The following is a 24,706-nucleotide window of genomic DNA, read 5'->3' on the forward strand; positions in this document are numbered from 1 at the left end:
TTTAAACTAATAAATGAAATGAGTTTGAAAACAGTGCATTTTGCTCCATATGATTCAAAGATTCTCATCACATGATTCTCATCACTTTTGGCAACGCTGTGTATCACGCATTATCATTTCATACAAATGAAACCATTTTGCATCTGAATTATGTACTGTAGTGATTGACTTTAGTATAAACATGCTTGTTTCTTGTTGCTTGGGCAACTGCTTTGTCCGTTGCAGTTGCAGAAGCTTTAAGAAAATATGCAGGTAAACTTCAGATAAAAATAATTTTGACTCAGTAGTCAACATTTGAAGTGGATCAAGTTCATCAAAGTTTGGTTTTAAGACAACTTTGATGAAAGGTTTTGATCCACTTCAAATGTTCACTACTATATTTCATGTCCGCGTTTTTATTGATCTAATGAGTAACCAAGTAATACTAGTTTATTTGTGATGCAATATAGGAAAACCCACAACATGGTGAAATTTGATAACATATAAAAGCTGGATTCAAGCCATTATTTCATCCATAGCTTGAACGTAACAAAAGTTATGGTTATCTGAAGTTGGCTAATCTCTAGGATTTTCAGGAACAGAATTTTGAGGAAAAACTGGTTTAAAGAGAGACAATGAAAATAGAAACACAACAGTCAAGTATAACAAGTAAAAGTCATACAAAAGATACAAAATGACCCAAGGTACAAAATGACCCCAAGGTACACACAACACTTGCAATCATTTGAGCATTAAGTGTATATCTGTTCATAAAACATCACAGATTACAGCATGCAGACTATCTCTAATTCTTCTCCTGTTCTACGACTCTGGATTTATAATACATAACCAGACACAGTTCAGAACTAGTTTTGTGTTGTAAACTTGTAGTTTTATTTCACGCTTTGAACTAAATGAATGTAATTGAGATTGAAGCGAACGAGATCATTTACGTGAGTAGCTACTTCAGACTCCGTTGTTCCCTTGCGCTCCGCCATCTCACGATATTTAAAAAAAGAATAAGAAAAAAACAACAACTTTGCATGCTGTAGTTCACACAGGACTGGCGGAAAATGTGTGTTGATACACCTTTATTATATACGTTACATGGTTTATTTTGAAAGGTCAACTGTCCTTGTAGTGTTAAAGGAAAGCACCTTCGCAGCGCATGTTATCAAACTAACGTTAGAAAAAGACCGCTTTTCTGCTTGCCACAATAAATCACTATTTTTGATTTTTGCCAAGACATTTGCAGAGATGATAGACAAGATGTTATAGAATAATAATTTAATAACCAAATTTTGACAAAAAAAATTGAATTTCCTGAAAACGTCCCAGTGTGACATCCGATGGGTTTTCCTAGATCGCATCACATTTGTTGGCGGTATAAAAGTGAGACTGTCCAGACAGACCCCACACTCCTCCCCCCAGCATGTAAGACGGGACAGTGTTAATTGTGCTGGGTTTTTCCTGTTTGAGACACTGGGGGTAGAGCTCTATTCTGTTTTACTGAGCACTTACAGATGTCCCTTAAGCTTTTGATGTCTTCGTGTTTTTCCCTTTCTTCTCTCTCTCTCTCTCTCTCTCTCTCTGGGTCTAGTTGTCGGTTGGTTTACGGTTTTCTGTACAGCGGCTGGAAGATACCCCTCCTACCATTGGCTTTGAGCTTCAGATACACAGGTACAGTAAATATTACCCTTCATTTCACCCGTATGCCAATTACAGATCTACAAGTAGCTTCTTTGGTCTTCAAGTAAGCATAATTTATTCTCACAACGATTATCTTTGACTCATACACACACAATCATTCACATTTCTGGCCAAATCATTGTCAACACCGAAGTTCTTACATTCCCACTGGTCATAAAGTTATAAGGTGACTAGGTGTGTATTTCTGAGAAGCTGAACACATTGCTGTCTAACATTTGTGGTACCTTAACTTGTAATTTAATTTAAAGACCACTCGCACTACTCAGTTTTATGTGTGTGTGTGTGAACATAAGTGGTGTGTGTCTCTTTGATGTATGTTTTAGGGGGTCATTTTGTAAGCAAGGGCCCCAAATGTTGGTCGTTATAGAGTCAGGGCTTCAGAACAGGAAGCTGAGTGTTGATAAGATGTCCTTGGATGGGTCACAGAAAATAGATAGCATACCTGAAGAGACTCTGTTTGTCTTCGTGTGGGTGTATGTAGAGAAAAATATTGAGGAGGAAAGTAGGTTCTCTGATTTTTTTGGTCATCTGTTTTGCCATTATTAGAGATGGGTCTTAATGGTCTAATCATCAAATGCTAATTGTTTAATGAGTTTGTCTATTTTATATATGAGCAAAAGTGTTGTGAAGGTTACTTTGGAAATGTAATAAGTTACAGATTACAAGTTACCCTATTTAAAATGTAATAAATAGTGTTAATTATTTCAATTACTTGATTAATGCAACTACATTTGATTACTTTTCTAATTTCTAATGAATGTTTTCAACTGTTAATCATTTTGATGCATTTAAACCAGGCAGGGTTAACCTTACAGTGGGATTTGACACTGATTACGGTCAGGCTTCTCAAAATTAAGATTATAGAAATATCACCACAAAATCTGACTTTAGCACCTCTTTTGACTTTGAGATCATTCTGAGGTTAAATACAGATTTAAAATCATAACAAGATATAGTTTAATAGCCATGATACAGTTTTTGAAGTCAAATCTATGCATAGCTATGACAGAAAATACTGGCATCTAACAATGCTTTAGAAAAAAAAAAACAATTCATCTTAAAAAATAAAGCATATACATAAAACCAAATAGGAAATATAATAGTTATTAAATAAGCATGTCCAAAACTCCTGAAACATTGGTGTCTCATATTTTAGAGCAGTCAATGCAATTTGGGAAAGAAATCAATCAAATCTGTATGTGTGTGAAAATATTCAGATGTAACCTCTTTTGTAATTATTAACATTTTCATAAGTCTGTGGTTGCACTTTATTTTAAGGAGTCCTTGTTACAGTGTAATTATACATTTAAGTACAAAGTAGGGGTGGGCGATATGGGAAAAATATCATATCACGATTTTTTTTTAGAAATATCACGATTCACGATTTTATCACTATTCTTTGTCATGTTAGTTTTACTATTTTGGTTTTACAAGTTGTCTGAGCATTACAGCCAAACTAGAAAGACAAAGATGCATGGCAGATATTTAGGCCAAAGAGGGCGAAGATAAAAAATCTTTGTCATTATTTTATCTTTCTTATTAAAAAATAAGAACAAAAGATACACATTACGTACATATACACATAATATACAAATAAAACAAACAGTGCTTTATTTCCAGGTACAATAGGTGTATTTAGCAGAGCATTCAATGAAATTGAATGAACAAATATAAAAATAAAACACTAGATAGACTGATTCCTAAAGCAACTGTATTAAAGTTTTTCAGTCAAGAATAGTGAGTGATTTTTCTCTTTGCGCTTTGTTGTTTTGTTAACGTTAAATGAATAGTTCCCCCAAAAATAAATATTCTGTCATCTGTCTGTCAATTCTGTCATAATGTTTTATTTTTATACCATCATTTACTCAAAAGTTGTTTTAAACCTGAATGAGTTTCTTTCTTCTGCTGAACATAAATGCTATTTTGAAGAAGGTGGAAAACCAAACAGTTGCTGGTCCTCAGTGACTTCCATAGGATTTTTCTTTCCTAATATCAAAGTCAATGTAGACCAGCAACTGTTTGGTTACCCTCATTCTACAAAATATCTTATTTTGGGTTCAGAACAAGAAATTAATAGAGGTTTGGGACAACATGTGAGTGAGTAAATAATGACAGAAATTTAATTTTAGGGTGAACTATCCCTTTAATGACAGTCGACAGCACGTTTAGTGTCCTGTCCCTTTAAGAGCTGCATGCATCTAATATACAGGCACGCATCCGTTTCTCTCTTAACTATTTACTTTCATTTTAGAGATAACCAACTCAGTCTGTATGTAAACCTTGTGTGTTTTGACAGTATTAGCGCAAAAGATAAGTTGAGTAATCAGGCGCTGTTAGACAGGCTTTTTAGTGCGCGTGCTTCAGGTGTATATGTGCTCAGAAAAAGCGCACGTCAGACCAGCGCGCGAATGAAACATTTAACCAGCGAGGCTTGTGTGCAAATAATGTACTTTTGCGATCGCGAATAAGTGCAGTGTCCTGACAGAGTAACTCTACTGCTGTATGTCGTGTTGTACAGTATATAGAGACAGAGGAGCCAGAACTGTATTTGATAATGTGTGCTGTAGCACGATACTACGATATTTCTTCAAAAGCAGATCGTGGAGACATTTTTATCGTCCACAATCAAAAATCGTCATATCGCACACCCCTAGTACAAAGTAATATTAATTATCTACATGTACTTAGGGTTAGGATTAGGGTTTGTCTTAGGGCTACTTGCATGTAATTATGCATAATTTATTGTTATTATAATAGTAGTACATGTAACGTGTAACAAGGACACCTTAAAATAAAGTGTTACCGTAGCTGTAATTTAATTGCACAATTTTTCTCAGTAACTGTAACAGATTATAGTTACATTTGTTTTGTAATTAAATAACGTAATTCCGTTACATGTTACTCCCCAGCACTAATGAGCAATATCACACAAGTAGCCGTAGGATATCACTCTATATCAGCATGGCTGTGATTCAGCTATAGGCACGAGGCAGGATATATTTTATAATATAAATTTTGAAATATAAATGATAAAAATCTTTCTTAAGAACATGTAATGTGACTTGCCGATTTTGAAGTTTTGCATATCATTGCATTGTGTATTTAGCAGAACTCCCCTCTTGGTTTGCATGTCCTTGGCCATGTTCTGTTAAGCTCAGGGGTGAAGTGTATTTGTTATAATAACACTCCTCACTGTGATGTTACTCACACATATACACAGGGAGGTTTAATGTGCACGTGTTAGTTTTGGGGCGTTGAGATGTCTGCCAGGCTGCTCTCAGAGGAGGGATATTTCCCTAAGGGTTTAATCATTGAACCCTAAAGTCTCTCCATAACTCAGAGCAAGGTTAGGTCAAACAGGAGGGCGAGTCTGAGGGTGTGTATGTGTGTTTTCCTGTACATATGAGCGTGCACATTTAATGTGTTTGCACTTAAGCGTGTGTGCAGTATGAATACATTTGTGGTGTGTGTCTTATCTGTTTCGGTATGTGTGTCTCTGGAGGGTAGAACAATTTTCTGGTGACTAATGTTAGCCACATGTTCCTCTGCCCACTCTGATTTTTCACCTTGAGACAGAATAAGAGTGAAAGACAGAGAAGGAGGAGAGAAAAATATGATACAGAGGGATGAAAGCCAGGTGTCATGCAGCAAGAAAGATTGTTTTGTCTTTCAAGTCTTTTCAAGCTGTGGCTCTGATGGTTGGTAGTAATGGCTTTTTATTTTTTACTTTTAAAGGTATTTATGTAATTATTATTTGAAGAAGTCTCTTACACTCACCAAGGCTGTGTTTATAAATAAATAAAACTGTAGAACTGCTGTATTATTGTTAAATATAATTACTATTTAAATATAATAACTATTTTCTATTTTAATAAATTTTGAAATGTCATTTATTCATGTGATGGCAAAGCTAAATTCACATCAATATTCCAGTCTTTCTTCAGCATCACATTATCCTAGTATACATATATATTCGTTCTAATTTAAAAAAAAAAAAGTATATATATATATATATATATATATATATCTTTTATCTTTTTTAATATTTTTAACATTATAAATGTATATACTATATATATATATATGATATAGTCAGTTTTATCAATTTAGTGTGTCCTTGCTGAGTAAAAGTTTCTGACCCCATACTTTTAATATATAATTTAAACTATAGAATTTATATATTGTTCTTTTTCTACTTTATAAATAATTTATATTGCTTGGAATTTTATATTCTCAGGATGGAAATGTAGGTGCTGGAATCAAGGTATCACATTTCCTGACTCAAGATTTAGTATTTAATAAGACTTTTAGACCTGAATGAACGAAACAAAATCGTACAAGACTTCAAAGATTCTGTGGTCTCATTGTTCCTTTCAGTCACACAGTGAGTTTTATGGCGTATAGTAAATATATCGTTTTTTTGTGAGCCCCAGTTATTCCACAAGATCAAAGTTACAATTGTAAGACCTTTAAGTTTTTTTCTGTGTATACCTCCTCTCCTTCCATTTCCTAGATTTCCGAGGATTATATATTTTTACTTTTACAATTTACTTATGTTTTTAACCGCTGCACAGTTATTAAAGTGACATTTAATAAGGTGTGCGTCAATGGCAGATATATTAGGACAGAATCTGAAATTACATGACCAAAAAGAGATCTATGAGTATTTCAAATACAGTACAGTGTTTAATTATGTTATAGTTATATTACTTTTTCCATGTCACATGTTGGAAAATTGGTAAACATACTTCCAATTTTTAGACTTTAGAAAGGCCTTTCTTTTTGTGCATTCTCACAAATGAAAGTATGGCAACACACATAAAATCCAGTTGTGTTCGTCCTCAATCCCCGGGTGGACATTCACTTGTATAATATTTGCATTCATTGTGGTGACATACTGTATCAAACGAGGGTTGTCTGATGCACTGATGTTACTGTGTGATGATACTCTGGTTTTCACATCACAATGACTGACCAGACGGAGAACTCTAGGACAGCGACACACTCTGATGAAAACAGCATTGTTCCCTGTTCATCCTCTCATCTTCACATTCAGACACGTTCACAGAACACAGATGCTCCCAGCCTCAGGCTCACACATGGAACTGTTCAATAGTCTGAGGCACTGTGGCCTACTACAGAGCCTTACTGTCTCATAGTAAACACTATATTTTAAATCAGAATGTTACTTTGATAATGTAGCATTAAAATAATGTTTATAGTAGTAAAGATTTTTATTGCAAATTAACAATATATTGTTTGTTTCTCTGAACAGCTCTAATAAGGACAACTCGAGAAGTGTTCCAGTGAAATTGACTCTGAGCATTGCAGCGAGAGCACAGGTGGAGATCAGAGGGTGGGTATCTCTCTTCATCTGTCTCTCTCGGTCTCACTGAGTGGAATATGAGCAGTATCAGTCCAATTTCAATAAAAGAGCACAGACTGCCACTGTTTGCCTATTCAGAGGGATCTGGAGAGGTTATTCACTGGACTCTTAAAAGTACTGATTACCAAACACTCTGTTCATGTAAAATATTGTATTGGCTGATGGTCAAAGTGCATGATAAAAAAGGAATTGATAGAAAATAAAATTAACTTGTGTTTTTAGATAATGTTGAGGTTTTAGATAATGTAATGTAACTTTCACTCAGCCAAATGTTTTTTTTTTTCTCATTCAATATACTCTTTCACTTGGAAACCTGTCACATTATTAAATTAAAATTTGAATGGTGTTTATTGGCAAATATGTAAGACACTAATGTTTGTATCTTACAGTACCTGCTTATAAAGAAAATTGTCTTCTTTTTTTCCTTAGTGTGTCTCACCCAGCTCAGGTTGTTTTGCCTTTCCCTCGATGGGAACCCAAAGAGAAACCTGTGAGAGAGGATGATGTCGGCCCTCAGGTTCAACACATATATGAGGTGAGGAATAATCAGACACCAAACAAAATATTTTTGGTAAACATAGAGTGCTTAAAACACAGGAATAGAAGAAGAAATAGGGTATAAAAGTACTGGAACTAACATGCTCTGTTAAATGGCCAGAAAACAAAACAGCAAATATTCAAAACTGTGGTGTAATAAAAGGGATCCACTAGCATATACACACACACACAAAGTACATAAACATACAAGTCATGCCAAAACTTATCAACATAACTTGTGTGAGTCAATTGATTTATTTTTATCTGAAAGACAGTATAATTTTATGACTCAATATTATTTTTAACAACAACCCAATTATCTCTCTAACACTAATCTGCTATAAGAAATCTGGTACGCTTACCACAATAAACTTTCCCAATGGGGTGTAGTGCATTCAGCTAGCAAAAACCAACTTCTGGAAAGCTATTTATTTTTTTGTTTGTTTTTGTGGAGACTCTTGACCTCTTTTTGCTGCGAGAGGGCCTCACTAAACGCCATCTGTCCTGCAGCTATTAATTTTTTAATTGGCTGTAATGTTGGCCAGACGCTGCACAGATGGTTTATGTTAGAAGCAGCTTCAGCTCGTGTTCGATCCAACCACTAATGCTAATGCTAATGCTAGTGTTTGATGAAAAGTTTCAGTTTTTGTACATTCTTCCATTGTAAATAAAAATCTGATGATTCATATTAATTGATTTGACATCAGCAACACTTCTTATGAAAATTTACAGTTTTATTTTAGCAAATAAGTTTTTTTATTTAATACACAGCATGGTATGAAAATTAATAGCCATTTTTCATTTATTGGCTATAATAGGAAAGCATTTATCAGCCTGTTGGTATTGGCCATAATTTGCATACAAGTGCATCACTATAAGTGTTTATAAGGGAACAACTTAAATATTTTTAATAGATTTAAATTAATCTCTTTTTGTATTTTTCCCTCTTAACAGTTACATAATAAGGGTCCGAGTTCAATAAGCAGGACTGTGTTGGAGGTGGGTTGGCCTAGTCAGTACCGTGAGGAACACCTCCTTTATGCCCTTCAGGTCATCACTAACGGTCCTGTTCACTGCAGTGTCAACGGCTCCCTAAACCCACTGAAGTTAGAGGTAGCACATGCACACAAACTCTTTTCTCTCTATTCTCTGTTTTTTTCTCTTTGAGACTGTCCATCTTAAAGAGATCCAATGCAAGAAGAAAGTGTCCGCATTCACACTTTTTTGAACAATGCTTCAGTGAAGTTGAGCCCCTGACCAGATCTTTCCTCATGCACAGAGCGAGTCTTTTGAATTAGTGTTTCTTTCTCCATCTGCGTCACATCTTTCTCTCTTGTCTGTGTTCCTTGCTGTCATAAATCTCAAGTTTCTGTGCTTTTACTAATGAGCCTCAAATAAATGTAAAACTATGACTGCTGAGTCCTGCTTGTTTTTGATCAGAGAGTGTTGGACTAATTCTGACCTCTCTTGACTGGACTTTATTATCGCTGTTCGGATTTCATGTGCAGTCATTATGAAGCGTCACAACGTATCCATGAAGTCTCTGTGCCTTGTAACTGATCTGCGTTCACGCTGAGTTCAGAATTTTAACCACCTGAACTGATATTAGAGCTCTTTGCCTGTGAACTTTAGAGGAGAGCATTTTGGCCCAGAGTTTTGGCCGAGAACTTTGTGTCTGCCTGTCTGGCCACATTCACACAGTGACAAACACTAGAATAAAAATAGAAAAACTGATAAGAATGTCACAAGGAAGTGAACTATTAAAACTATTAAAGTATTGATCATTGATGTAAATGAAATATAGAAAATTAGAAAACAAAATTAGAAATGCTGCCTTAGAAACTAACTGAAATTAGAAAGTTTAAGTACTAAAATTACTACTACTATAACTATTTTTAACTAATGCACATAGCGCATTGCATACATTTTTTAATTCCTCTCCTATCTCTGTTCTTTTCCTGCTCATTTAGACCTCCACTCTTCAGGACACTCCAGAATTACTGGGCTTCCTGAAGAACAGCAGCGGTCCAACTCGCCACAGACGATCTGTTTCTACAGCCCAGAGTTACAACAGCAAGATACTGGTACACACACCACACACCAGTACCACAAACACTCACACAAACCACCTGAAGCGCGTGACTACACACCCTGTGGGAACAGCCTCATATATGTGACAGATGGGCTTGTTGAACTTGACATGTTTTTGGGACCCATGTTGACCTCAAAGGCTGAATTCACCTGTAAATCTCATAAGTCATTCATATTATGCTTATTGTCTTGCTTTCTCAAAGTGTCTCTTTAGGGGGTTTGTGTGTGTGTGGATGGACCAGCTGGTTTTGATAATCATAGTCCATCACACCTCAGTCATTGAGATAGCACTATGCACATACACAAACAGTTGACATAGATACTTCATACATACACACCATCAATCATCTCTTTAAATGTGGCCACAACACATCACTCAAAATCAAGTGTGAGGATTTCAATACACACAGCACATCTAGAGGTTCAACAAGGTGAAAATGCTTAGATTTGACACTTTTCTAATTCAGCACTTTGCTATTATTACAAACAGTACTATCAGCAAAAGAACTGAAGTGACAGGTTGAAATGAAAAATTCATTATATTTCTTAGCTCTAAGTTTTTCCAAAACTTTCTAGGTTTTATTTAGATGTTCAATGCCAGATTTTTAATTTTTAATGAAGAGAGATACGAGACAAAATCAGATGACAGGCTTGTTCTTCACTTTTCCTCTCATTGTGTGTGTTTGTGATAGAACTGCTCAAATATTAACTGCCTGATGGTGGAGTGTGTTGTGGATCGCTTGGATCGAGGGCAAAGCGCAGTGATTAAGTTCAGATCTCGACTCTGGGCTCACACCTTCTTACAGGTAATTTTTATCACACCAATACTTGCATTTCTTGTTAATTGACCAAGGACATTTTGTTGGTTAGCCTTGTTAAAGGGATAGTTCGCTCAAAAATAATCATTTACTCATCATGAAGTCATTCAAAAAACTGCATAACTTTTGTTTTTATGTATAAATGTGACCTTGGACCACAAAACCAGTCTTAAGTCGCTGGGGTATATCTGTAGTAATAGCCAAAAATACATTGCATGGGTCAAAATTATCATGCCAAAAATCATTAGGACATTAAGTAAAGATCATGTTCCATGAAGATATTTTGTACATTTTCTACTGTAAATATATCAAAACTTAATTTTTGATTAGTAATATGTATTGCTTACAACTTCATTTGGACAACTTTAAAGGCGATTTTCTCAATATTTAGATTTTTTGCACCCTCAGATTCCAGATTTTCAAACACTTGTATCTCAGCCAAATATTGTCCTATGCTAACAAACCATACATCAATGGGAAGCTTATTTATTCTGCTATATGATGTATAAATCTCAATTTCGAAAAATTCACCCTTATGACTGGTTTTGTGGTCCAGGGTCACTAATAATATACCATAATATAGTTCTTCAAAATATCTTTTGTGTTCCACTGAAGAAAAAGATGCATAGAGGTTTTTCATTGTTTAAAAATAAAGTCAAACAATGAGTCATTGGGTCCAAAATAGCAAAGAAAAAAGAAGAGAAAAAGAAAACGGAACGCCAAAACATTCTTCAAAATATGTTATTTTCCATTCCAAAGAAAGAAAATCATACAGTTCGGAATGACATGAGTGTGAGTAAATGACAGAATTTTCATTTTTGGGTGAACTGTTCATCTGGGAAACCTGGGAAAAGCAGCATCCAAAGCACATCTGCTGGATACAGTGTGTGTAATTACAGAGAAGGATGCCGCATGGAATCTACTGTAATGTATAAACATTCACAAACTGTCACAGTGTTTTTAGATGTTATCTTCACGGTATCCCTGTAAAGTCCAGCTGGTGATTTTCACTTCTTAAATCACTGTATGATCAAAGGCCTTTATTAAGCTACGTTTACACTGACTGTGATTTGCAGCAACAAACTGACCAGCAGTAATTCATTTTCAATGAGGGTTGGCTGTTTGAGGTGACATGAGCAACCGTGGCCGATGCAATAAAGTTGAGCAGCGTTCAGCTTTATGCAAATGCACAACCACATAATTTGGAAACTTCCAATGGGAGTGCAGACCGTGAAGTGTAGGAACTCCTAAATGTCTTTAAAAAATAAATGGGGTTCAGTGTTCCTTTGGTCCCCACTGACTTTCATTGATGGGCAAAAAACGTTCTTCAAAGTAATTTTTTTTCATCCCAAAGAAAGTCATACAGGTTTGGAAAAACGTGGGTTAGTAAATGGTGACTTGAAATGAATATGTTAATTTTTTTGTCAAAACATGGTGTTTATGGCCACCTTTCCTTCTTTCTGAACACAACAAAGTGTTGTGTCACCCTCAGATGTTAGGTTAGTGTCACAGGAGATGACATCACCAGTCTAGTTAGACATCTTAAACAACAGTCAAGTGACGTCATAAACCCTGACATCGTCAGAACAAAATGCCTTTTATCTCATGTCCAGAGGAATGTCGAACAGAAACCAGACACATGTATGAGAGCACGTACACTAGTGTGTCTGCAGGACAGTAGTGATATATGCGTGTGTGTGTGTGAGAGTGATCCTAGTGTGCAGGAAGTACTTTAAGTTTTTGTTTTGCTGCTCTTTTGACCACTGCTTCTCGCTAAGCCTCATCCATACTGAAGCCATTACAACTCAGCGCCCTTTCAGACACCCGCCATGTGTGTTCTGTTAATGTTAATCTGACATTTTCCTCTTCTGCAAGGGGCCGGACTCTATCCCGCTCGCTCCGATATGTTTCCATGTGTGTTGTATTTATGCTAATCCATTGTTTTCCTCTGGCAGAGACGGAATGACCACTACACGCTAAACTCCACAGTGTCCTTTCAAGTGATGGCCATGCCTTATCGGATCAAAGCTGATTCACTCCCACACCAGAGCAAATCAGTGAGTAATCTAGTGTGTTTGTGTGGGTGCAGATTGAGGAAAGTGACAAACAACAAAGGAAAAGGAAAAGAGAACATGTGGAATAGAACAAGAGAAAGAAATATTCTCAATTAAGTGTTAAGAGACTAAAAGCTGAAAAGTTCAGTCTGTTTATCTTCAATAAGGTAGGTAAAGGGAGATTATGGATTAGTTTGAAGCATGGAAGTTTCTAACATTCCTATTTTTTGCCGTCTGGCAGTTTTTCCTAATTAGAAGAGAGTGGAGATTGTAGAAAATCATCAGGAGCAAAATCAGGAAATGTTATGAATCAGATTTGAACTCTCAGTTTCCACAAAAGCACCAAGATTCAATGTTTTGGAATGTACACTGCAGTTAAAAAGTTAGAATCAGTTTTTTTTTATTCAGAAAAACAATAAAAATACAATTTTTATTTAGCAAGTACACATTAAATTGATTAAAAGTGACAGTAAAGACATTTATATTGTTACAAAAGATTACTATTTTAAATAAATTAATATGAATAAACAAAAATATATTAGAATGATTTCTGAAGGATAAAGACTAGAGTAATGACTACTGAAGTTTCCGATTTACCATCACAGGAATACATTTTTAAATTAGACACATTGCCATAGTACTTCTGTTGTATTTTGGACATGCACTGTTATTCTTAGAAATACATTGGAGTACCATTTAAATACAATGATATGATTACTGTATGCTGTTACCACCCCAGTAATTTTTTGTAAGGCTCTTTGTGCATTAACAGCATTAGGGCTTCTAAGATGAGTGCTATAAGCAAGACATAATACCCACACTTTCCTCTGTGTGTGTGTGTGTGTGTGTGTGTGTGTGTGTGTGTGTGTGTGTGTACTAAAACTGACAGAAAAGAAAGGAAATGAAATAATAATAATAAAGCTTTCTGAAGGAGCTTCTGTTCCATTTAGTTGTTAAATGAGACAAAGAGATGAGAGGCGATAAGGGAAAGTAAGCTATCAAACTGATTTATGCATGCTAATATCATAGCTACATCAGTGCTTGTAAAAAATTAATGGCCTCTGTGTTTGTGTGCGCTTGTGTTTTTAAGATTGGCACATTTGTGGTGTGGGCCATTCCTGACGTTTCTTTTGCAATTCCCCTGTGGGTAATAATTCTGGCTATACTGCTGGGACTGCTGGTGCTGGCTATGCTTAGCCTAGCAATGTGGAAGGTAGGTTGACTTACACACACACACACATACACACACACACAGTCTCACACTGACCTCCATCGGCTCTAAACGTGATGCTGTTTTGAAAACAGTAATCATCAGTCACAAAACTGATAATAATGCATTTTAAAAGTTCATGTAAATGCTCTTAATATGGCTTTTCTGTTGATTCTGGTTGACAGAGGAAATATGCTCTCAGAGTGTTTCATGTATATGTTGGCAATACTCTTCAAGAACAGCAAAATGCATCTGTCTGTGCTTCAGTGAAATAACAAAACAAAGGAACTTCAGGGGGTAGAGAAAGAGATGGCTGTTAGAGATAGCGTGAGAGTAGGAGATGTTGGAGGAAGTAGAAAAGGGGGTCGGAGGAAGTGAAGTGAAAAGAGGTATGGGGAACATTGAAGAACTTGATGAAAATTGGCAAATCAGATTAACAGATAAAGGAGAGAGAGAAAGATAGGGAGTGCTGTTGCAGTTGGGCATTAATGAGCCATTTGTGATGTTATCAGTGTTTTGTCTGCAGGGCTGTTCTCAGGCTCTTGATTGGGTCCCTATGGAGGAGACATGCCCTAATTGGCTAACGTGTACAAACACACATATGCACTAAACACACTGAAGAGTGACGGGTGTGCGTGGGTGCACAAGAGGAAAATATCAATCAGATGCTGTGAGGGGGATTTTAGAGCAGCTGTGGCTCTAGATTTTAGTTTAACACAGGCCATTATATTTTTTATTGACAGTGTCACATAAAATGGATTAGAAAAGTGAGGAAAACATTTATGTGTCCTACTTTTTTTTACAGTCTATGGTACTACTGAGTGAGAATACAATGTAATGGCCCCCTCTTGTGGTGAAATGGGTTGTTGACAGTGTTAATGAACTTTTTTTCATCAAATTAGATTTTGTGTTGAGTTATGGTTAATGATAGTATTATGATATAATATATATACATATATTATGAAATCATAAAAACTGCTTGTGCATTCACTTTTGTCAGCTGCTCATATAGAAACCAAGGGAAGATCTTACTATGATTACTGCCCTGCTGCTTATCACAAAATATTTCAATTTTAAAGGAAATTATATCTGTGTAATCAGCATATCCATAAATAGATCTGATTGCAGTCCTCTGAGTGAATCTCAGGTCTTAATTGGGCCATTGTTTTCAGCCTCTGAGAGCACATCTGTGCAAGTGTTTTAGAAGACAAAACATTGGAAGAAATGAATAATGTCTGTTATCCCAGGGATCATATTCTCATCATCTGTTTTTTGTTTTTTCCCACCTGCTCTCCTTCTTCAGTGCGGCTTCTTCGATCGAGCGCGGCCACCCAAAGATGACGACGTGTCGGACCGCGAGCAGCTGACCGCAGAAAAATCCACAGACGCATGAGAGCAGAACAGATGACAAGTATGAATACAGAGGTCATGGGATGATGAATCACCATGAAGAGAGTGGAGGAGCTGTGGCTGAAGGTTTTGGTATCTTTGTAGAAGTCTACAGATCCAGGCCTGTAAATAAACTACAGCTCTCACACTGGACTTGCGATCTGTGAGCTGGGCCACAGTACCACTCAAAAACGTTTCTAAAGCTTTATTTAAAATGATGGAAGAGCAAGAACTCTGGACTTTGCACTCTGATAGAGCTGCAATATCCACAGGATCCAAAGAGCCACGTGCCAGAACAAGACTACAAGCTGACCAATACAATCCCAAAGATTAAGATCTCACTGTCTGATCAACTACATCAACTTATATTGAAGCAAAGTGATGATTTCTAACACTATATTGTTTAACATTATCACCAGAACTTCCTATCATCTCAATCACCAGCTCAGCACAAGATTTGGATCATTCCACACTACGCTTCACATTGGCCACATACACACTGCAGCTAAATATGGATTCACTTTTCTTTTAAGACATTTCTGATATATCCTTAGTTTCATATTTATATATCAAACACCAAACAGGTTAAATTGTTCCATATTTCATGTTTGCAGTAGAGAGATTACTATTTTATTATGATGATTATTACTGTGCTGTTTAGGCGATTCACACCCACACTCCCAAAACTTTGCAGCGTGTATATGGCCATTTTCAACAGAATAGAAAAAAGCTGTGTGCAGATAGTTGATGTCACCTACAGTGTGTACTGTACTTTATGTATTGTCATAAAATTATTGATAATGATGGTGTAGTGGTAAATTCTGCGATCTGACTAGAATCTTACAAAGCTGGTCTGTTGCATCATCAGCCCACAATGTAGTTTCACAGCATTGTCTCATTTCACATGTCTTGTTAATTATCGTACTGATTACATATTGAAGCTTGTAAAAGAATTGCTCACTAAATACACAGATGGGGGTGGGGGGTTATGAACAGATATAAATTATATGTGCAATAATGGGACATTTTTGAGTTGATAATTTGTGTGTACACTGGCTCCAAAATGTATAAAACCTGAGGTTCAGGTTGTTTTGTATATAAAGTTAAAATACTTTTTTGTCAGGCTGATGTGCTGACATGAATATTTCTTTTCCAAACTAAAGGGAACAACAATATTTTGTCTTTCAGTGCTCTAAATGCATTGAGTGATAATGTTAGATGACGTGGGCACATTTATTTCATCTGTTGGGAATTTGTTTTTAGACTGCTGCTCTAACATGTTGTATTCAGAGCACGTTAATGATGGCTTTTTTCTGGTTTCATATGGATTTTTACCTCAATCAGTATCCACAAATACATGGCTTTCAATACATATGGACTGAGAATACAAGAACTGGTTTCAATTAATGTTAATCATAACAAAAACACATCTTGTCATATTTTCTCCTCTGGAAGGATATGATCAATGTTTGTTCATGGTTGATGTATTATGATGTGCACCCCTGTCTATTTTTAGTTTAAACACATCTGAAATTAAATTGTAATTTGAAACTATTCTTTATGTATTTCTGTATATTTGAATTGTTGCATTGTTCTACCTTTGAACAAAGTGAGGCAGAAATTTCAGATGCATTTGGAAGAAAGGTGGAAATACAGTATATAACAACTGGATAAAGAGCAAATTGACTGTTCTCAGTTTTATTTATATATATATATATATACACACACACACACACATACTCAGTTTTTGTTTTTATATTCATTGCACAAGCAATGGTTTGCACGAGCCACAAATGTGCTAGGGCTATGTGGCATAGCACAAATAGGAAATAGGCCTATTTCCAATTTTGCGATGCACCCCCGCTAAGCCATACCCCTATCCCCCAAAAAATTGCATTGCAATATTGGAAATAGGCCTATTTCTGTTTTAAACTGTGAAGGTGAGCCAGTGCAACATGGTGTTTTGTTTCTTGAATTAATCTGTTTTTGAACAAGTCGTGTGAGCCGGATTCAACAGATGGACTCGTTTCGTGTTTAATTGAATCAGCCATTTTGGATAAGCTGGATGGCTGGTTTTAGCTGGTCATCAGGCTGGTTTTAGAGGGGTTTTGGCCACTTCTTTAGCTGACCAGGCTGGGTGACCAGCTACTTCCAGCTTTAACCAGTTAAGACCAGCCAACCAGCATAGGCTTTTAGCTGTTTTATTCTCCATGACAGGCCTAAACCAACTAAGGTGCCAGCACAAAAACATATTCAGCAAAATATTGTTTAATTACCAATATTGACCAAAATTCCTCCATTTCAGGCCCCAGAAAGAAAAAAGCTTTAAAAAATTATAGTTCATATAATAAGGCAAATTTTTGTAGCCTAATAAGTCTAAACCTTTTTGTAATCATTGTGTAAACGTAGCTGAACCCATAGATATATATATGGCTGAACCCCCAAAGAGACCACACCATCCCCCCTGATTTATTATATATATATATATATATATATATATATATATAACGTTTGGGGATCATTCACTTATTTAATTAAGCACAGTTTTTTTTTCATACTTTGTGAAGACAATCAGCACTGACTGACATGACCAGTGAAATCTTTAGGCCACGTAACGTTACATTGACTCCATTAATTGGATCGATGTATGAGCTCAAAAAAAAAAAACAAGATTACATGGCAGCCTTGTAAGACTTTACTCTGTGAAATAGCTTTACCAACAAAACCAGAATACGATGGCTCTGGTGATTTAGTTAAAACAGCAGAACACAACTCTTTGGTCGCTGTAACATAAAAAATATCGAATACCAAACGCGAGACTACAGAAGGTTATGCCAATCATCGCAGTTTCGCGAGCTGTTCCGTACACGCATGAAACGATTAACGAAATATATATTTCGAAAGTCTCTTTTTATTTATACAACTGTATTTCTTTATTTCGCTTTTGATAAAAATGAATTAGTGTTTGTCTTAGAGCTAAAGTCAAATGACTGACATCAACTCTCAAAGCGAATATCATTAAAATTTAAATGAAAGTAGTCCATCTGAAATTAGTCACACTTGAGAAGAAAGCGAAAGTTAGTTACAAATTGCAGGTGAATTTGTAACGAATCAGCTGTATTTGCTGGCGCAAGCGCTTTGATCTAGTAGCCAGTGTGTGATTGATTGAACAGGAAGAAATGGCGTCCAAACGTCCCTTTTCTGAAGAGGATTTTGCGTGTCCTGTTTGCTGTGACATTTTCAGTGATCCCGTGTTGCTTCAGTGTGGCCACAGTGTGTGCAGAGGCTGTATCCAGCAGTACTGGACGACCAAAGGTTCAAGAGAATGTCCGCTGTGCCGAAAAAGATCCAACAAGAACCCTCCGGTAAACTTAGCTCTGAAAAACTTGAGTCTCGCTTTCCTGAATTACCGGGGCCCTTCAGAGGAGCTGTGTGAGGTTCACCGGGAGCGACTGAGTCTGTTCTGTCTGCATGATGAAGAGCTCATGTGTGTGGTTTGCAGAGAGTCGCACCAACACAGAAATCACGCGTGTCGTCCTCTTAGTGAGATCGCTGTGGAACGGAAGGTAACTTGTTTACTGACCTTAATCAGTTTTGGCATATTTAATATTCTAGCTCACTCATGTTTTCTTCATTTTAGAGAGTTTTTAGCAGTGAGCTTGATCTCTTGACTAGAAAAATGAAGATTATACAACGTGACAAATTTGAATGCAATCACCAGGCTGAGCACATATGTGTGAGGAGGATGAGTTTGATTTATTATTCCTGAGAATGAGCTTATATAACACCTGTATTACATTATATAATTATATTTTTGATGTGTGTCTGGTGTTTAGCACCAGGTCTGGCATACAGAGAATGTCATCAAGAAGGACTTTAAACATCTTCACCAGCTTCTGTATGATGAAGAAAAAGCCATGATTGCGGCACTGAACGAGGAAAAGACCCAGAAAACACAGCTCCTGAAAGACAAAATTGAGAAGATGACTGAAGAAATATTATCCCTATCAAGAACTATCAGAGAACTGAGATCTAAATTTGATAGTGGGGATGTCCAGTTTCTTCAGGTTAGCCTTCTACTCTCTTTGTCTTTTCTTTCTTTAATTCTATGTAACTTTAAAAGGTACAGCAAGACACCAACCTGTGATAAATAGTAAAAGCATGAAAAGATTCGACATATTCCAATTATATAATTGGTTGTTTTTTCTACAAAAAAACTACATGATTTAGTCTATGCTGTTCAGTCTTTATTAATCTTTTAATATTTCCTACATTTTCAATAGAGCTTCAAGGACATATTGGAGAGGTGAGCAAGTTTATTCCCTTTCCTCTTTTTTCCCTCAGTATTGACGTTAAGCAACAGTGCTGACCTCTGAATGTACTTCCAGAGCCCAGAACATGAACCAAGAACCAGAAACCGTTCAAGGAGGGCTTATTGATACTGCACAATACCTGGGCAATTTGAAGGTCACAGTGTGGTCGAAAATAAGACAGTCTATCAGTTACAGTGAGTTGATTTATGAACTTTTCATGCACAATATAAAGCTTTTCTTTAGTGACGCTGATAAGCAGTTAATAAACAAAAGGAAAAGTCTTAAAAATCTAGTTTAAAAACATCAAGTCCCTAGAAATCTACTCTTAGTATTCATGTTGGTTCATTATTTTGGAAAATGTTTATATAATTAAGGAAGTGTTTGATTTAATGGTTTGTCATGTGGCGTAATAAAAAAGAATGACCTTTTTTCTTTACACATTGAATATGCGTGGATCTTAATCATTTTCACAAATCAGTATTTTTTTTTTTAAATAGAATAATAAGCAGTAATGCAATTTTATTAAAATGCTTGTTTCTAAGCATAGAATGCAACGTCTTAGTAATATTCTCTGTTTTCAGCTCCTGTGGTGCTCGACCCAAACACCGCTAACCCTCAGCTTATACTGTCTGAAGATCTGACATGTGTGAGGGATCGAGATGAGCAAGAGGAGGAAGACATAGATGGTGCGCAGCTTCCTGATAACCCGGAGAGGTTTGATAGGTGTCCCTGTGTTCTTGGCTCTGTGGGCTATTCTTCAGGGACACACATGTGGGATGTGGATGTGGGAGACAGCACTTTCTGGATGCTGGGAGTCACTACAGAGTCTGTCAAGAGAAAAGGAACCAAAAGCTTGCCCAGCGAGGTCTGGTGCATCGGCTATGACAGTGACACGCTCAGTTTGAAGGCTCCTCAGGAGTCATGCATCCCTTTCCTTGGGTGTGAGAAACCAAAGCGAGTGAGAGTGAAACTCAATTTAGATGAAGGACGGCTTTCATTCTCAGATCCTCTCAGCAAAACACTCTATCACACATTCACAACCAGTTACACGGAGAAGGTCTTTCCATTCTTCTGCAGTCTGTGCAGCGTCTCTCCTCTGAGGATTCTGCCTGTGGTCAAGCTCTAATTAAAAGAGGTATAAAGTCTGTTAAAAAGTTTTTGTAGGTTTGGCATGATGTCCTTCTGAAAATTGGTAAGGTAATAGAAAAACAGTGCAAATCGACTGGTGATTTGAACTTTGATTCAGTGTTCTTGAAGTTTTTTGCAGGTTATTATTTTTTTAAGTAAATTCAAGAAAGACATATTCAGTTTTCAAAAGTTAATTTGGTTTACATTGGAAAAATTTGCACATTTTATACAAATAAAGTGTCATTACTATAAAGTTCACCATGATAAATCTTTATCATTTTTGGATGCACCTTGTCTCTCTTGGTTGCTTGTTAGTGAGATGAGAGAAATGGTTATAATACTAGAATAGTTATAAAAGAAGTGGCAATAATATCCAATGAAAACAGAAACAGAGACATGCACTTGATGTCGTATTAATAGGAACAATTATTAACAGCAATGATTTGAAAAGATACTAGTCATAAGTCAACAGCTGATACCTGCACCACAAATCCCCATTAAATTCAAAAGCAAAAAGATGTAACCATGAAATAGTTACTTGAAAATATTGGGATACTGATTGGTGAAGTATGAATTAAAAGTCCATCCATGCATTCTCCAAAACACGTCCTCTGTAGGGTCATGGGGATGCTGGAGCCTATCCCAGTACCTCAGGCTGCAGGCTATATAAAATTACAAAATTATATCTACAATTGTAATGTTTACTCTATATTTATATTTTCTAAATATAATAATGTATATATATCTAATGTATTTTACATATTGTTGCATTTACCAAATATATTCAGAATAATATAAAAATGAATTAATTTTAAGATTATTTTATTAATTTAAAAAAATATATAAGTATATTTAAATATTTAGTTATTGCAGTTTTTGAAATTTCTTCTGAAAACATGAGCTATTTAAAAAATGTATTGTGGTTAATTAATATATCCTCACCCATTTTCCGTGAATGGAAAATTTGTAAAACAAGCTTTGTCATAATTACAGCAGAAATAACAGGATATGCCTTCTATTGAGGGGCCTTGGGATATTGTGTTGGACAATGGGAGGCCATTGTTGTGAGGTAATTGATCGTACTGGACAGGAGATGGCGGTCTAATCCTTCTTTCTGTAGGACAGACCAGTGCCATCTGTTACTGGCACTGAAATGGTTAAACTGGTGGCGTAGACTCGCTTTCTGTCGTCGTTTCGACTCGAGTTGGGGGGGGAAACAGCGGCAACACGGAGATGCCGAGCGGAGGGGTTTTCTAGTCGCCCATCGGTGGTCAATGACATGAGAAGATTTGCTAAACACCAAGTTATGGCAGGGAACCTCAGCTGTTACGAGTCTCTAGATACTCCCGCCGCCGTATAGAAAAGACGCATTGTTGAGCAAAATCCTTGTAACCGTGAGCAGCAATAATGCGGGGCGCGGACAGCAGCAGCAGGTCTGCCGTGATTGTGCTCTGCCTGCTGGGATGCGATTTATGGACGGCGACCGCTAAAGCGCTGCAGGAGAACAGCGATGCCAAAGGTACGAGACACGCCGTATACACCCTCGAATACATCGCTCCTGTGTAGGTTTATAAAGATCTTGATAGAGATTTGGATGCTTTGCTTTGACTTTTTGGATGGCATTCCCTGTGCTAACTGTTAGCAACCTTAGCATATAATAATGCAAAGTGTGTAACGGCCATAACTCGAAGACATGTCTTATCAATTAAATAGTTTTTAATGTAATATTGACGTAATAACAACGCAGACTTTGTTAAATGTTCGATTGATCTGGTGTTTTGTAACTCAAGCCATATGTTTGAAATCGGATCACATTTTTGTGATGCATTTCGTTGCAACAAGCATCACTGCAGCTTCCACATCAACCGAGAGACGCGCGTGACATTTTTGTCTGTTTCTCAATGTTTTTAAGGCTCGTTTTTTAACAACTTTGATAGAACATTCCCATATTTATCTGATACAACTTACAGTAGTTGAGAAATCTACAGCGTTTTTATAAACTAAAAATGAATGTTGAATATAAAGAAGTGTTGTTGACACTTTTGTCATTTTTGCGTTTTGTGCATGAATTAAATAAAAAAATATATTTTTATTCTAATATATGTGCATGTATTAAAGCACTACTCTCCTCTGGTCAGTCATTTATTCTTTATATATATATGTATGTATATTGTTTATATAATGTATATCAAATTGAACAGGAGAACTTGCTACTTTAGATGATAACATTTCTGTTATTTAGCACCCAATTAACATTTGTTATTAGATATACTTTCTTACCTCAAAACTGTTTTCTTTTTTTTCTCTAAGTCCTTTATATTTTTATAGAGAGGCTTAGAAACTGAGAAGCTTAAACACATAGTGATTTCACCCATCATCTGTTCATTTCTAAGATCTTTCTGAAATCTTAATGGATCTTGTTTATTTATGCCTGGCCCGTGATGGTTTTATTATGAAATTATTTCAGGCTTCTGACTATTTCTGACTGTTTTAGTCTAAATGGTCTCGTTAATGTATAATGTAATGCAATATAAAGTGTCTGTGCATTAAGATATCAATGTGCCGGCGAGGAAGGAAATTGAAAAGTCGTTTTCACATCACTAATTCACATTTGACATTTACGCAATCCCGATATCGCGTTGAATACTTTTAGGTGAAGCACGGGTGTCAGGTTGTAAAAACCTGCTTAAATGAAATGGTTGGCAAAGCTCACCTCTTGACAGCAGGTTGATTTAGCAGCTCATAGACTGCCAGTTTGGTGAAATCCTCCCTGTCTGTGCTTATAATGTGAGGAATCCCCTTAAACCCCCTCCTCTCTCCTGATGGAGTGTCCTCCTCCCCCTCCGTCTCCTGCTGATGAGCAGCGGCAGCACAGATGGGTCTGCTGCTCTCTCTTCTTTAGGACAGTAGACTGGCACATTGTATGCTTTGAGTATGCAAAATAGGGCTTTCCTGCCTTTTGTCCGGGCTGTGCCACTTCCTCATCTCTGGGATCTGAAAAGGGAATGCTGTGCGTGAGGCCTTCTATAGTCAGGACTGGAGTGAGTTTTGCCATGCAACTTTAAATCTTATAAGCTGTCTTCACTTCACTTGGAATGTAGTTTATGCAAAGCTTTGGATTTAGTTACTATACTTATATTAGTTATTAGTTATATTAGTTATACCTTTGTCAGATGATTGTTGTTAATATTAATAATAATGCTGCATAATATTGTAAATCTCAGATGATTTGAAGAGTGATCTGTGCCTGGTTTTTCTAATAAAACCAAATTTAATGTAATCTTTATTTGCTTTTCATATGCAAGTCTTTGCTTTCATAGGCTAGTCTTTATTTATTTTTTGCTGCCATTTAACAAGTTCTTATTTTGAAAGAAAGGGGAATGATCTATATTTATAAACAAGTTTAGAGTCATTTGGGGTTTTTGAACTTTATATATTATTTTACTTCATATTTAAATTTTTACTAGTGCTGTCAATCCATAAAAAAATTTAATCGCGTTAACCACAGTCCTGGACTGTGATTAATCACAATTAATTGCAAATTTAAAATACTAGGATTTACCTGTAAATGTGTTGAAATAAAGAAATGCATGACAAACTAGTTTAAGGAAACAGAACCTTTCATATCTCCGCCAGATATGAGACATAATCCTTATTATTCTTTTGTTTTAATTCAGCCATTATCAGCCTTTATACTGGCAATAAAACCTTTACCAAGCCACATCGCTTCAATCCCAGGACACATTTACCCAACTATTATCAAAAGTATATATAAATAAATACAACAAAACATTTTCTTGCGACCTTACATGAAGTAGTATGACTAAATGCATTATGAAGAACAATTGGATCTGTTCTGCAGGTGCATTAGAGCTAACATTAGCATCATGTTACATAAGACAATTTATGAGATTAATAGTACACTTTTACTCAGAATTCACTAAACCACCATCGAGTGTTTGTAATAACTTACTTTTGCGATCACATGGGGGGCTGCGGTACATTATAAAAGTAGCCCAAAAAAACGCAACCCACAGCTCTGTAAGTTTTCCCGCGCGACTGTATTTTCAAAATAGCCTAATTGTGCGGGA

The 24,706-nt window shown here is 36.2% G+C and overlaps 3 protein-coding genes across 4 annotated transcripts in view; all 3 read left to right on the forward strand.

Annotated features, from left to right (window-relative positions):
• LOC306887289 (integrin alpha-8-like) overlaps positions 1-16,853 on the forward strand; it is a 75,228-nt gene extending 58,375 nt beyond the window's left edge. Inside the window, exons 22-30 of the mRNA XM_079444915.1 lie at positions 1,580-1,659; positions 6,965-7,045; positions 7,505-7,610; positions 8,567-8,725; positions 9,583-9,696; positions 10,396-10,509; positions 12,477-12,578; positions 13,666-13,788; positions 15,089-16,853. Coding sequence (XP_079301041.1) covers positions 1,580-1,659; positions 6,965-7,045; positions 7,505-7,610; positions 8,567-8,725; positions 9,583-9,696; positions 10,396-10,509; positions 12,477-12,578; positions 13,666-13,788; positions 15,089-15,178 — 969 coding nt within the window. The 3' untranslated portion in view covers positions 15,179-16,853. The remainder of the gene's footprint in view (positions 1-1,579; positions 1,660-6,964; positions 7,046-7,504; positions 7,611-8,566; positions 8,726-9,582; positions 9,697-10,395; positions 10,510-12,476; positions 12,579-13,665; positions 13,789-15,088) is intronic.
• Positions 16,854-18,319: 1,466 nt separating this feature from the next.
• LOC306886953 (zinc-binding protein A33-like) lies at positions 18,320-20,878 on the forward strand. 2 transcript variants are annotated; one of them, XM_079444349.1, is made up of 6 exons: positions 18,323-18,740; positions 18,815-18,910; positions 19,011-19,241; positions 19,458-19,480; positions 19,563-19,681; positions 20,069-20,878. In XM_079444349.1, the coding sequence occupies exons 1-6, from the start codon at positions 18,354-18,356 to the stop codon at positions 20,611-20,613; spliced, it is 1,401 nt and encodes a 466-aa protein (XP_079300475.1). In that variant the 5' UTR covers positions 18,323-18,353; the 3' UTR covers positions 20,614-20,878. The 2 variants fall into 2 exon arrangements, with proteins under 2 accessions (XP_079300476.1, XP_079300475.1); XM_079444350.1 differs by lacking the exon at positions 18,815-18,910 and having other exon boundaries at positions 18,320-18,740.
• Positions 20,879-21,653: 775 nt separating this feature from the next.
• Positions 21,654-24,706, forward strand: part of LOC306887129 (protein FAM171A1-like) — a 28,282-nt gene continuing 25,229 nt past the window's right edge. Inside the window, exon 1 of the mRNA XM_079444668.1 lies at positions 21,654-22,134. Coding sequence (XP_079300794.1) covers positions 22,023-22,134 — 112 coding nt within the window. The 5' untranslated portion in view covers positions 21,654-22,022. The remainder of the gene's footprint in view (positions 22,135-24,706) is intronic.

This window comes from Barbus barbus (assembly GCF_936440315.1).
Source record: "Barbus barbus genome assembly, chromosome: 21".
Classification (NCBI taxonomy): domain Eukaryota; kingdom Metazoa; phylum Chordata; class Actinopteri; order Cypriniformes; family Cyprinidae; genus Barbus; species Barbus barbus.

Coding starts and splice junctions, on each gene's coding strand:
- LOC306886953 (XM_079444349.1), top strand. CDS start 18,354: ATGGCGTCCAAACGTCCCTTTTCTGAAGAGGATTTTGCGTGTCCTGTT. Junction 19,481..19,562: donor TTCAAGGACATATTGGAGAG/GTGAGCAAGTTT, acceptor ATGTACTTCCAG/AGCCCAGAACATGAACCAAG. Junction 19,682..20,068: donor AAGACAGTCTATCAGTTACA/GTGAGTTGATTT, acceptor CTCTGTTTTCAG/CTCCTGTGGTGCTCGACCCA.